The following is a 14931-nucleotide window of genomic DNA, read 5'->3' as shown; positions in this document are numbered from 1 at the left end:
AACACATCGTTCTCTTCCCTACTCCCTTTAGATAAAATTGGATGTGACCGCTGACTGGCACACACTGAGAGATCTAGATTTTTTTTTATTTTTTTGTTCTTGTGTATTTTGAAGCCTTATGAATCTTCTGGTGCAGCAGGACATATGTCTCACCTGTCCTTGCTTCAGCTAAAAAAAATCCTCAGAACTCCTCCTGTGGAGTTTCCTACACATTCTTCTGCCATACGGGGGTCATCTTTTCCCCCTCAGAAGTGGCAGGTGTTGACCCACAAAATCCAGTGAAACCTCAGAACCTTTGGAGGGCTCGTGCCCCTGTGTTGGTGTTTGCCCTTGCTCTGCTTCTTCTGGTGCCATGTCAGTACAGCGACAGCAAGAGTTATGCTGACAGGGGCTCTCCGCCAGCTGCCCCCAGAACACTGCCAAAGGAAGGTTTGTCAGAGCAGGGAGGAAAGGTGAGTATGTTAATTAGTCTATCAGAAAAATTCCATGCTGTAGATGGGAGGAGAATGCCTCTTCCACAGCTATCCCTGCTTCATATATTTACATTCAGGTAACTTACTGTGTTACCAATTCCTCCTGGGGTTTATTTGTCATTGATAAAGAATCCTTTTCTGTATCATTTTCTTGTCTCTCTCAGACTGATTCTGTGAGTCATAGAGTACCTTAAGCTTCCATCTTCTTTCTAGGATTGCATTCCCTGTTTCTAGTTCACACAACCCCTCCCCCCCAAAAAAAACCCACTACCACCACCAAACCATCAGGAAAGAAAGTGTATGGACCACACCAACGATTCCTTTATATATATAATATATATATATATATATATATATATATATATATATATCTATATATCTATATATATTTCTAATAGTCCTATTTTTTATCCACACATTTGTAGAGCCCTGCAAATCCACAGATATCTGGTTTGTATCCGCAGAGCATTTTTGCGGATCGCGGCTCAGATGCAGATACAAATTTTGTATCTGTGTAAGACTCTGCATCACACGCTCACCTGAATGGAGCAGCTGTCACCCAGCCCTCAGGCTCCAGCTTGGCTCTCTGAATCACAGAGCAGCCAGCTGCAATATGTGGCAGTGTGGGAGGAGTTGTCCAAGAAGGGAATGAGCGAAATGCCTTTTTGGAAGAGGTGTGGTTGTACTTTAAATTAGTGGGCAGCAACTGCAGGCCTTGTGAGGAGAGTAGTTGTTGCCACTGTCTATCCCAGCCTGGTCTGCGTGCGTTAGAGCCACTGCAGCTGCATAGGGGTGTCCGAGCCTCCCACGAGAGGGCGGTGCTGCATATGAGTGCCCAGGATTGTAGCTTTCCCGCCCAGAGTGGGGAAGGAGGTACAACGTGGGCGGCAGGGCAGGAGGTCTCTCAGGAGAAGTGGAGGGCAGTTGGGGAGTGGATGCTTGGCATACCCCTGCATAGTGACCTGTGAAGCTATTAGTAGATCCCTGCAAATCTGCAGTGATCCGCAGACAATTTTTGCAGATCAGATGCGGATACAAATTTTTGTATCCACTCAGGGCTCTACACATTTGGGTTCAGCCTTTCAGTAAAGAGCAAAAAGAAGAGGAGAAACTTGCTTCAAATAATGACCCCTGCTGGCATCTTGGAATAGAGGAATGCTAGAAGTGTCAATTTATGATGTTCTTAAATGCAAAGAGAAAACCATCGAATCAAAGCAATGTTCCTTTTTATATATTTCTGACTGGCACCTAATGTGGGATTTGAAAACTTCAGAATACAGATTCTTATTGCTGATACACATTTTGTTTAACAGCTGTTCCTCTGTCACTGTGCAATATTGTCATTTTTACAGTGAAGTTATAGGTTTTATTTCTGGCTTTTAGCAAATATCAAAACAAGTAAACCACTGTTCTCTTTTCCTCTCATCAGACAACCACAAAATAAAATGTAGAGAGATTTATTACTCAAGTTACCGTTTTAACTCATGTTTTGGCTCCAGTGTAGTATGGCTGTGCAGTTCTTCTGTCATAGTCCTCAAAGTAGATCAAGAGATTTAATTGCTCATTACTAAGTTCCTTCTTTAATATAAACCTGTCGTCATCCCTTAATCAGAATATAATTACTGTTTTGGTAATGCTAAAAGTGATGACTCAACCTTAGTTATATGACTGTTTCTTCTCCTGTCACAACAACTAAAACAGATTTGCCAGAAATGTGTTGTGAAATGGAAAAGGCGATCCAAGAAACTGAGGTAGAAGGTGAATGCAATCTGACTGGGGAATAATGTCCTCTGTGCAAAGGAAAAGTATAGACTCAGGCATGGCTATCAGTTTTTATTTACAAATTTTATTTTATTAAATAAAAAATAGAGGGATGGTTTTAGCTTTAACATTGAACATTAACACACACGCACACATACATATGAAAGCTAAAAGGGTTTCTCTATGTAGCTGTTATACTTTATTTATTTTGTGCCATAGGTGTGCATGATATTTTACATGTGACTAAAACAAGGTCATTTCTCCAAGTAGTTTACATTCTAACTGAAATGAAATTTGGACACACACAGATAGAAGGGGAGTGCAGAGACACAGCAAAGAACAAAAAGGGAAAGTTCTGTCAGTAGACTCTGCTTGGAGAGTGGACTGTGAAAGAAGTTGTTTGGATACACAATTTCCCCCCACACCAGCCCTGTCTAGAATAGGGGCATATCTTTTAAAGAAACCTAAGTCCCATTTTGAAAAATGACTTTCCATGAAAATTAGGCTCCGAAGTTCCTACATCACTACTGAAAATAGAACTTGGATACTGTTATAAAGTTCCTCCGCTACCTTGGTGGGTCCTGCGCTTATTGGCAGATTTGCACACCTCAGTGATCTTCCCCTCTGGTGGAACCCACAGTCTGGGTCAACGCCTCCTGTGTCTGATCAGGAGTTGGGAGGTTTGGGGGGAACCCGGGCCCGCCCTCTACTCCGGGTTCCAGCCCATGGCCCTGTGGATTTCAGCTGTCTATAGTGCCTCCTGTAACAGCTGCATGACAGCTACAACTCCCTGGGCTACTTCCCCATGGCCTCCTCCAAACACCTTCTTTATCCTCATCACAGGACCTTCCTCCTGGTACTCCTTAGTCCTCCAGCAGCACACCCTCTCATTCTCAGCTCCTTGCGCCTCTTGCTCCCAGCTCCTCCCCCCCCCCCCCCCCACAAACTGAAGTGAACTCCTTTTTAAACCCAGGTTCCATGATTAGCCTTCCTTGATTGGCTGCAGGTGATCTAATCAGCCTGTCTGCCTTAATTGGTTCTAGCAGGTTCCTGATTACTCTAGTGCAGCCTCTGCTCTGGTCACTCAGGGAACAGAAAACTACTCATCCAGTGACCAGTATATTTGCCCTCTACCAGACTCCTGTACCCCACTGATCTGGGTCTGTCACAATACCTAGATTACGTAAAAAGAATGAGGAGTACTTGTGGCACCTTAGAGACTAACAAATGTATTTGAACATAAGCTTTCGTGGGCTAAAACCCACTTCATCGGATGCATGCAGTGGAAGATACAGTAGGAAAATATATATACACAGAAAACATGAAAAAATGAGTGTTGCCATACCAACTGTAACACGGGTAATTAATTAAGGTGAGCTATTATCAGCAGAAGAAAAAAAAACCTTTTGTAGTGATAATCAGGATGGCCCATTTCCAACCGTTGACAAGAAGGTGTGAGTAACAGTAGGGGGGAAAAATTAGCATAGGAAAACAGTTTTACTTTGTGTAATGACCCATCCACTCCCAGTCTTTATTCAAGCCTAATTTAATGGTGTCTAGTTTGCAAATTAATTCCAATTCTGCAGTTTCTCATTGGAGACTTTGTAAATGTTACCCTGAGAAAATAGGTCATGTCTGAAAACGTTAGATAACCTGGTTTTAAACAAGGACTTTGCACCTAGTATAAACACAGTTTAAAAGTGTGTTAGCTGGTTGTGGTCGAGCATGGGCTCCTCACTAGGGTCAACCATGATCAGCTGACACATTTTTAAACTATGTCTATGCTAGGTGCAAAGTTCAGGTTTAAAAAAAGTTAGCTCACATGTTACTAAATGTGAATTATTTTCCTATTGTAGACATACCCTTAGAACAGTGGTTCCCAAACTTTAACAACTCGCGAACCCCTTTCACTAAAATGTCAAGTCTCGTGAACCCCCTCCTAAAAATGAATATTTCCATGGATTTTCTCCCTTGCCTCAGCATAAATTAAAAGCATTGATCTTGGACATATAAAATTTGTTTTTATGACATGCTTATTACACACTATTTATTAATTATTATTTATCATTACAGTATTTTTATTACGTTATGAAAAGGGCAACACTCTTCCAGGATGTCACTTCTGTAGCTTGTATCACTTTTGATTAAGCCTGTTATAAGACAAGACTCCTATCAGAGGTGCTAATAGAAAAAAGAGGTGCGGGGGCAAAGCCCCCATGCACCCCAGGGTCTGGGGGGGCACTGCCAGAAAAGTGGGGAGCCTACGGGGGCCACCAGAAAAAAAAGGGCAGGGACCCACGGGGAGGCGCACTGACGTGGCGGCGGCACGTGACCCTCATCGCCCCCCCATACTGGCACCTCTGGCTCCTATGTTTCATCAAGGAGTATCTGATGTGAAACAGCATGAAGGTATTTAAGAAACCAACTCAAAGAGTTCCTCCTACACAAGCTTTCAGGTCTTGAGCAGTCCAAGCAAACAATGCACGTTACAACAAAGCTTAAACTTGTTCTTCATAATAATTTAAAAAAACCAGTAGCAGACGATTTACTTTTAAAAGCAGCAAAACACATCCATCTCCCTTTCTATTTCGTAAAAGGAGTCTTGAAGTTTAAATCTCCTCAGTGTGATAGATATGCTTGCTTTGATCTGCTTAGCTCTTCGAAGTCCCCAAAGCTCCAGGCTGCTGGCCCGTGCTGCCCGGGGTCTCTATAGACAGTTCTGTCCGCCATTAGGGAATTTTTTCCTGAGAACCCCCTGTAACATTTCATGAACCCCCAGGGATTCACGAACCCCAGTTTGGGAACCACTGCCTTAGAACAATTGAATTCCTGTTGTGTGCTATTCTGAAACATCTCACAGAAGCTGTGTTTGAAGAAGAGATTCAAATGATAGGCAGGAGTAGGGTTATACAGCACCATAAAGAAGTTAGGAGGTGGAAGGGAAGCTGAAGGAAAGCCAGTGCAGGAATTCCAAAAGGCACATGACACTGCTAAAGTAGCAGAACCCATGACTTTTTCAGCGTTTGGATAGGCTGGAGCAGAATGCCATGAAGGGGAGGTTGTAGTAGTCAAAGTGGTAGATGACCTTGTCTATGCTTGGCTTTCTTTTGTCACTGCTAAAGGAGTACTTAGTTTACTTAACAGCCTTTTCAATTAGAATGAAGAGGAGCATTTTATAGGTATTAAAATCATTATTTTATAGGTATTATAAATCAAACTGCAGGATTAATTATCAGGCAATATGTGGAGGGGGAAGAGATTGGAGTCGCATGACACCAAGATTGCAATACTGGAGAGTGTGGCGAAAATAGTACAATTATTTACAGTGGAAAAGGAAGAGTCTGGGAGGGGAAGTCCAATTGCATTCATATATAATTACTCACTGAGAAATAAATTTTCAAAGAGACTTCAATGTGTGTGCAGTCACTTGTGCGTGCAAAAGACAAATTTGTTCATAAAAAATTGGGTAGGTTCTGGTTTTGCATGCAAAAATTTGGGCCCAGGGTTTTAAATGCAAATTTGTATGAACAGAACCATAGTACTTAGAAACTTTGTCATTTCATTCTGTTTGTATGTAGTAGATTGCAGATTTTGCAAGACTGCATAGCCCTGCACACCATTCTGCAATGCCAAGTTCTTGTGCACATTTCCTTTGTTTGTCAAATGAATGGCTCGGTAGGATAGGTCGGAAGGAGAGATGGCAACGTGCATATCTTTTAATTGCTGCTTCTTATGGTGGGGTTCACTTAGGGTTAACTGTAAATTCCTCACCTATTTCTGGATGCATTTTCTAAATATAGTAATTGTAAATATACAATAGTAATCCAACAGAGAGTCTTGAAGGTAAAATTGCCTAATTTCAAATTTACTTTGTATTTATGGAGTTGATCAGGAGAACCTTAAAGGTTGAGTCAGGCAAAAATTTATATGGAGTGTTTATTTCTCTTCATTAGATAATAAGTAGAGTCTTCAAAGATGTTTGATAGTTTACTTCTAAAGTAAAGCAAAGGTTACAAAAAAGGACTTTGCTCTTTGTAACTTTCTATCAACTTGCCAAGTCTTTCAATAAGACAATCCTTCCTTGACTAATTAAACTAAGAGACTTGAGAGGGAACAGAATTGAGAAGTAGAAAAGCACAAGCTAATGCTCCCATGCTCACCTGTTCCAAGAACAGGAGACTGTGCCCACAGATCCTAGCAGTGGATGTGCACGAGGAGGCACTGTCTGCACAGGCTTCCCATTTCCTCTGATCCCCGGAGAATCCTCCCCATGCCTTCGGCCTTCTGACTCCATGAGTTTGTAGGAGAGGAGGGGCCAATAAGTCTCTTCTAGATTCTCTTTCTTACTCCATCCTTCCCCAGACATGTTTCTACAGACAGACTAGAGGAGATGCCATGCTTTGACCAGCAGAAAATTTTTCCTATATACTAACGGGCTAGTTGAGAAGATAGAGAAATCTGTCCCTCCTCATATTGAAAAGTTAGTCTAACCTAGTGATGTCTGTTGAATTCTTTGCTATGTTCAAGATGATGATGCAAAATCTGGACTGTAATTTGTATAGGAGGGGTAGGCGTGGTATTCCGAAACTGCATTGTACTGATCTTCCCAGAGCTTTAACTAGTTAAGCAAGTTATTTCCACGTATCAATGTTGCCTGCCTCTCTCTCTCTCAAAAAGAAAAACAACTCTTGTATTCTGAGGGTCCAGTATTCCCTTAAGTATGAGTAATCCATACAGGGGAATAGAAACTCAGTGAGAACAGTTTCCTTCTGAGCCTTTCTTTGGGGGCTCAGGGCTGTCCATCCCCAAATGCATGGATCTTGGGGAATCTGAGACACCCCTGGGGCATTGGCATAATGGCTTTTTGTCTCCACACTGCTGTATTGCCTCAGCACTGCTGTCCAGTCTCCCTGCAGCTCCTCTCCTTCCCTGGATCGCACAGCTCCAGACTAGCTAATTTGGGTCTGAGAGTGGCCTGTTCAAAATGACAATAACGCAACTAATTGTGCAAAACAATGTGAGGGAAAGAAACTTTTCCTGGTGATCAGTTTATGACCTGAAACATGAAGATGATAACCCCTAAAACCTTCTATCTTGGCTAGTGCAGTTCAAGATCCTATTCTTATAGTAGTGTCTGCCGGTCACCTCAAGCTGCAGATACATTTGCATAAAGGTTTCCATTTAACCCATTTATTTTCAGTCATTCATAACTCGTTGAAATTTGCTATGTGTGGTAGCGCCCTGAGGTTTCTAAGGTTATAGAAAACATTATACTATGGTACAGAAAATTGTATATTATATTACGTTATGTGAAAAATTTGATTATGTAATTAAAATTTTATCATAATTGCATAGCCTCAAGGGTTCAAAGTTAAGATTATATATATATAATCTTAACTTTGAACCCTTGAGGCTATGCAATTATGATAAAATTTTAATTACATAATCAAATTTTATGTATTTATATATAAAATGCAAATATATATAAAATGCTCTCTTAATATAGATATTTTTAATATTTTTAATATGGAGTTAATGTAATTCATATTTTTTAAAGATAAACCATTTGCGTCAGTATTCTAAGGCAGAAAATTGCACAGGAATTTTGCATCCGAAGAAGTGGGTATTCACCCACGAAAGCTCATGCTGCAAAACGTCTGTTAGTCTATAAGGTGCCACAGGATTCTTTGTTGCTTTTACAGATCCAGACTACACGGCTACCCCTCTGATACTTGACAGGAATTTTTGTCAACTTTACAAGTATTTAAAGTATTGAAGCTATATAAATAACAAATAGTTTCCTCTTACCCATTTCTGTTTCCTCTGTTAATCTCTGTTCTTTAATATGTGCATATTTTAAGGACATAGCATAAAAAGCACACCTTGGACAGAGTGTTATGATGATAAGCTATCTATGGATCTACAGCATGCGCTTACCCAAAATACTTTATCAGCACCATTGCTACTGCTTACACAGTGCAACAAAAAAAGTTTGAATACCTGAGTTTTCAGTGTCCAGTTTATCATAGGTATGATGCTGATCAAAGCACTTAATGAGTGATCTGGATCAAACCTGGTCTACTCCATGTAAATCTTTAGACATGCAATAAGTGGTCTTGCTTTACCTTAATGTACAGTTATTTTTTCAAAAAATAAGATACTATTGAAAAGATACAATGGGTGTTGAGGCAGACATCTAATCATATTAGCGCATATAATTTAGCCAAAACTTTGCTCTTGAATTTTCTGGAAAATTATTGTTTTCTGGCTTTGTAAACACTAAGATGGACCATTATGTGCACTCAGGTTATATATGGGCAAATACCCAGATTTGATATGAAATTGCAATTGAGGAAAAGTCAGTATTTTGGCTAGGGCATGACACTATGTGACTTTCCTACTGTGTACTAGGTGTGTTCTTAGCCCTGTAAATCAGAACTTTCTGCAAGCAAACTTGAATACTCACAGAGAGTCCTCTAGTACCTCTGTGTTTGAGCGGTTCCAGTGTATTTGTAGCAAAGGAAGGATTCCATTACTTCAGCCTATGGGCAGGGCCGGATTAACTTCTTGTGGGCCCGGCGCCAAATGTATTTGTGGGCCCCTCTGGGGAATGATTGTAAAAGGGGTTGGGGGCAAAAGCACAGTGGGGCAGGAGCTAGAGTTGGTCCCTGGAGCAAGGGAGGGGTCAGGGGTAAACTGCAAGTATAGCAGGGTTGGGGAGGGGGTAAACAGGATCCCCCGCCCACACATAGCAGGTACCTACCTGGTTCTAGCCCATTCTTTTCATCTCTCTCTGCACTGAGCTGCCCCTCCTCCCGCAGCAGCAGGACAGGTTCTCTTCCAGCTAGGGTGACCAGACAGCAAGTGTGAAAAATCGGGACGGGGTGGGGGGTAATAGGTGCCTATATAAGAAAAAACCCCAAATATCGGGACTGTCCCCTGCCAGCAAACAGCTAATCGGCGGCAGGGAGAGGGGTAGCAAGCTGGGGAAAGAGGCGGGGAAGGAGCTTGGCTGCCGGCAGAGCCTGCCCTGCTTCAGCAGGAGCCCTAGGAGCCGGCAGCATCAAGCTTCTGCCCCCGCGGGGGTGGGGGGGAGAAGAGCGGTCGGGCCAGGCCGGGGCCCCTTTGGACCATGGGCCCCATGGTAAATGGCGCCAAGGTAAATCCGGTACTGCCTTAGGGGCAAAGCTCCATAAGTACACCGCTTCCCTGTCTATACCATGGAAGTTGACATACAGACATAGTAGTTGTCTTAACGTCATACAAGTGGCATCAGCACTTAAATGCTATGGCAACAGCTGACTTAATAATGGGATGGATGGATAAAAACAAAATAATGCATTTCGCTTAAACACAGGCCTCTGCTACATGATTTAAACAAGGAGCTCCACTGGTTCAGCCAGTAGAGGAGCTGATAACCACACAACCCAGGTCTGACATTCCATCTCCTAAAGGGTAGTGATGTGGGTGGGGTGGGGGATGTACATATGTATATATAATAAATTCAAGCCAGTAAGTTAATACTCTTCTAGATATATAAACACACTCTCCCTATCACTAGCATTTCATTTCTTTGATAGTCTGAGATACTGTGTCAAAACCTACAAGAAAGGAGTAGCAAATATCTGTTAAGATAGAACTTCATACTAAATCACATACAATTTATGGTGTGTGTGACTTTTCTCTCCCTCTCTTCCACCCCCCGACCCCAACCCCAGGACAGTTACAAAGACGTATCCACAGTCTCCTAAAAATGTTAAACAATATCCTGCATCTCCTGTGAAGCACCGTGTCACCTCTAATCTCAGCCAGGAGACTCCTAAAAAGAAAGCAGACAAGGAGAAAGAGAACACCACTAGCCCCAAACCCCAGCTATCTTCCACTGAGGAGATTGTGGGCCAAGCAGTTGCTGAGAAACATGTGCCTTCTGCAGGAAAGACTGAAAGCAGTGAAGGTGAGTTTTGCGGCAAGGATATATCTAAAGCCGCTGCAGGTACACAATGCTTTTAAACAAGGGCATTTCTTTCTTTTCCTAAAGCTACTTGTAAATCTGAAGTTTGCAGTATCTATTGAAATCACTAGTTATATAATTTCCATTGTGGTGATGTGGATAAATTCTTAATTAAAAAAATGCAACATGAGGTAGCCAAACTGAGGATTCCCATCAATGCATCTCATGGACCAAGGTTTTCAAAAATAAGAGCCTGAAGTTCTGAAGTTAGTCATTTTCATCAATGGAAGCAGAAGGATGCATGGTTTTGAAAATCAAGTCACTTATTTAGATGCCTAACTGTGGACTTAGGAGCCTAGGCATAGGCTTCTTTTTTTTAAATCTTGCCAGTTTTGGATTAAAACTTTTTTTTCTTTGCTATCCTCTTTGTATCAAAATGATCAGTTAAAAACCCCTTATTTTTTCCATTTTTGTTTTTCATTCTAACAAGGTGCTTCAGCTTTAGCTGTACTAATCATTTGAAGTCAACAGTCCTTAGAAAAATGAGCTCCTTGAATACTCCTTACACTTAAGCCGAGTTTTCAGAACTTAAGGTTATTCTGTCTGGTACTTTCCTGAAGTGCTGGGCTCTGTCTGAGCAGGATCAGGGTCCATTTAGCTAGACAGTAGATGCCACTTGAAAATATTGTCTACTTCTTTCTTTTAAGATGCAGCTAAATCTCTACAGCAGTTGTGATCTAAAATACTTCATCACACAATGACGTTATTTTTATATTAATCTTATTTCTATGGCTGTGTCAGCTGCTTTAAAGTGCTTGGTACTTTATAGACAGACACAAAATAAAGACCCTGCCCTAAGAAGTTTCCAGTGCATGAGGGATGTAAAAAAGTACTGGTGAGGTGGATAAGGGGGATGGGAAACAGTAGGCTACTGTGAAAAGATAACGTGCTTATTGAATACATGTTACAAAGTATATATATGTATGTGCTGTGCTTCCTTTTTTCATTTCCTGACTAATATTCTAATCACAATGCTCCACCAGGGAAGCTCACAGCAGGAACTACTGATGCAGAAGAAGCTACAAAAATTCTGGCAGAGAAAAGACGGCAGGCTCGTCTGCAGAAAGAACAAGAAGAACAGGAGAGACAGGAGAGAGAAGAGCAGGAAAGGTACTTGCTGTCATTAAAAAAACCAAAAAGAAAATAGTGGTGGTAGTCATTAGCACCCAGAAATCTAAGGTCAGTGGTCCATTATAAAAAAAGTACTGTACAAATGTAATGCTGACAGACCCTGGTCATCAGTGGACGAGATCGAACCTGGGACCCTTGGAGCTTAGTGCATGAGCCTCTACTTAATGAGCTGGAAGCCAGCTGTCTCAGAGCTAAGGCTATAGAGCAGAGTCAGTCTCTCTCTCTTCTCCTCCTCCCCGCAAGATGGCACAGAACATCACACCCAGGAGGTGTGTGGGTTACACAAACACATAATAATAGAGAGAATCCCTAAGAGTAGATTTATTATGGGAGCTCAGAACTTTTGAAAATCAAGCCAGCTACTCAGGAGCCTAAGCTTAGACCCTCATGTTTTTAAAAATTTAACTCAAATAACTAATTACTCAAGTATTTTTATATCGAGTGTAATAGAAATGTGTGTTTTTATTCCTGTAGAAGGCCGGAGGCTTCTCACTCTTTCCCCACTTTGCGCTCCCACACATCTAAAGTGTCTATCTTTCTGTCCCTGGAGGACTGAATGGAATTTAATTCAGAGCTTGTCATTGCTCCTTTACAGTTGATAGAAGGAGTCACTGTCACATATCACAGTGCAGTACTAGATCCTTTCCCTCACCTTGCTTTCCCTGTGGCTAAGGGAATATGAAGATACTGCAGTGCTCTCAGCTCATTCTAGCCTGAATTGATTTATTTATTTACAGATCAACTACCATGCAGTCTGCTCCTACCTCCTGCTTCCTTACTGAGCTGTTAAGCACCCCGTGGTCCCTAGGCTGCCAGGCTAAAATTGCACTGGGGACAGAAAGCTCCATGGACAGCCAGGTAGCCCAAGGACCATGAGAGGCTTAGCACTGCATGGAAGGGTTAGCTCCCAACTGTCCTGACCTCCTTAAGGTCTTAGGCGTACAGATGCAAAGTAGTGTGCAGTCTCTCCTGTTAAGTGTGTCAAGCTTTATGTGTGTAAAATTTGAAATGCTGAGGCTCTAAACTTGGCTGTTGTTTTTTTTAAGTATGAAACTTTAAGCAATTCAAAAGATAGGAGTTTTACCCTTACTTCCACGTGCTCTGTGGAGCTAATAGACATGAGTTTCTGTACTCTTGACCCCCTTAACTCTCTGTGTCATGAGGTATTGTTTCTGGACACATGCACTCATGAATTGAGCAGGGCACACAAGTGAATTAAAACAGAGACAGGGGTGGGTTTAAGCAGCAGGCCACAACTTTATTGACTTAACACTGGGGAAGGGCATTATGTGTGTCCCACCCACCTGGTCTCTCTCATACCACACATTTAGTTGCAGGTCTCACATCATGTAATCAATAACTGAGGAGAGAACCTGCTCAGCCTACCCCTACGACATAGCCCACTTCTGAATCTCACCCTCTGCCCCCCGAGGGGATTAGACGATACCAAAGGTTTGGTCTGCAAAGATTTTAGGTCTCCCCCTTTCCCAGAGATACAAGGGCCACCAGCAAAATCCCAGTTTTCTCTTACTTCAGGAAGCCGGCTCTTTTAGACTTTTGCCACACTGGACACCAGCAGCAAATTGTGACAAACTACCAGTTCCTATAAATTGCTAATATTAAAATTCCAAACCCTATTTCTTTTAATCTAACTCCATGATGCTGTGAGGAGGGTGAAAAGATTGAACCACTGGGCCTCAGTCAGTTTGGCCCAATGGGAAAAATTCTTTCCTGATCCCAAAATGGGACCTGTCAGACCCACAGCTTTGTAAACACAGAGCTTAACAAGCTTATGAAGGAGGCATTATCAGATATGTGCTTTCCCTTCCTTCTGGGACTGTCTCTCACTATTTTCACCCAGGGAGGGCATTTGCATGTTCAAAAATAACTTCATTCCTCAGATGGACTGGAGTGAGGTGAAATTATCATAAGGCAAAAGTGGGAATAAGGGTCCTTTTTAACTACTCAAAGCTTGAAAAATGTTAGTTCTACATACTGTAGTTGAAGTTACAAACACATTTCTTGTTCTGTCCCACTTTAGTCACATCAGTGTTCAAAGGGAAATGTTATTCCTGCAAAACATTAGATGGGGTGAAAATAAAGCTTAGAATGGAAGCCTGGTTGCAACTTGAATTATGGAGTTGTGGCCAATCCCTCCATTGTGTCAAAGCCCATTCCATACAAATGTATGCAGAAGCATATATTCGCAGCCAAAATACATTCTGTACATCAGTGCATGCACTCTGTGCGCCTTTGAGTTCTGTGTTAAACAAAGTGCAACATGTGCTGCATTTTTAAATGTGCTGCTGTGTTTTTGAAGGCTAGAGAGAGAGGAGCTGAAAAGAAAGGCAGAAGAAGAAAGAATTCGCCTAGAAGAAGAAGCTCATAAGAGAGAGGAGGAAAGAAGGCGTGAAGAGGAAGAGGCTAGGAGAAAAGCAGAAGAGGATGCCAGAAGGAGAGCTGAGGAAGAAAAAATGCTAAAGGAAAAGCAAGAAAAAGAACTGCAGGCCAAGCTTGAAAAACAGGTATAGTACAAGATATCTCTTGCAAGAACTCCTGTTAAAAGAGCAGAAATCTAAAATACAATCTGCCTACAGGCAATGGACCTGATTTTCAGATGTTGAATCACTGGAAACTTGGTGTGCTTTATTTATGAACGTTATAAAAAACTACGAGTGTGGAAAAGTTGTTGAAGAGCACTTAACTTAGAGTCCATTGCTTCTTAGATCAAGTGGAAAGCAGAGGGACACTGCAGTGAAGATAAAATGTAATCTAGATAAAATGTAATCTTCAGTGATCCCTTTTAAAATGGGACATGCAGTCTAATGAAATTGAAAACTCTTACTCTTTCTCTTTTGTAAGATGCTTGCTGACAGAGTTAGGCCAATAATACATACCTGGCAGGCTATGCAAGATTTTATAGAATCTGATAATTTGTCTAAAATAAATAACAGCTCTACCTTAGCTTACACATTTTAATTAGAGAGAAGAAGCTGAAGCAAAGGCCCGAGAGGCAGCTGAACACATGCGGCTGGAAAGGGAACAAATCATGCAGCAGATTGAGCAAGAAAGACTGGAGAGAAAGAAGGTAGGTGTTCATCTCCAATTTAAAAGAACTAATACCTTTGTTATTTTAAATACATAAATCCAGAAACCTGCCCAAAAATATCCAAAACAAATATTCAGTTGAGTAGGCAGAGTTCAAGGGTGGTTTTTTTTTTTTTTGTTTTTTTTTGGTAAACCTAATCCATATTAGCTAGTTTCTAACCTGGAGAAACATGTACTTCAGAGTTTGTAACAAACTTATTCGTTGTTTTATTATTATTTTTAATTCATAATTATTAAGGCGGTTCCTAGGGTCCCACTGAGAATGTGGCCCCATGTTCTAGGCACTGTACAAACACCGTATTGAACTGTCCCTGCCCTGAGGAGCTTACAATTTAAATGGACAAGACAAAGAGTAGGAGAAGAGGGTATAACATACAAGCAGAGTGATGGTTCCCACTTAAACTTATAAGACACAAAAAATTAAAAACAATAATAGGGGTGTGTTTA

At 41.5% G+C, this 14931-nt stretch overlaps 1 protein-coding gene across 8 annotated transcripts in view; it reads left to right on the top strand.

The window, feature by feature from the left end:
- The window catches only part of MAP7D2 (MAP7 domain containing 2), a 144611-nt gene that overhangs the window by 112072 nt on the left and 17608 nt on the right, over positions 1-14931 (top strand). For all 8 annotated transcript variants that reach the window (XM_039531905.1, XM_039531881.1, XM_039531876.1 and 5 more), the window contains 4 exons: positions 9953-10188; positions 11229-11355; positions 13697-13901; positions 14360-14464. In XM_039531905.1, the coding sequence (XP_039387839.1) occupies positions 9953-10188; positions 11229-11355; positions 13697-13901; positions 14360-14464 (673 nt within the window). The remainder of the gene's footprint in view (positions 1-9952; positions 10189-11228; positions 11356-13696; positions 13902-14359; positions 14465-14931) is intronic.

The sequence above is a fragment of the Mauremys reevesii genome, linkage group 1, assembly GCF_016161935.1.
Source record: "Mauremys reevesii isolate NIE-2019 linkage group 1, ASM1616193v1, whole genome shotgun sequence".
Classification (NCBI taxonomy): domain Eukaryota; kingdom Metazoa; phylum Chordata; order Testudines; family Geoemydidae; genus Mauremys; species Mauremys reevesii.
Note: the sequence above shows the minus strand (reverse complement) of the source record. Positions and strands in the feature narration are given on the sequence as shown.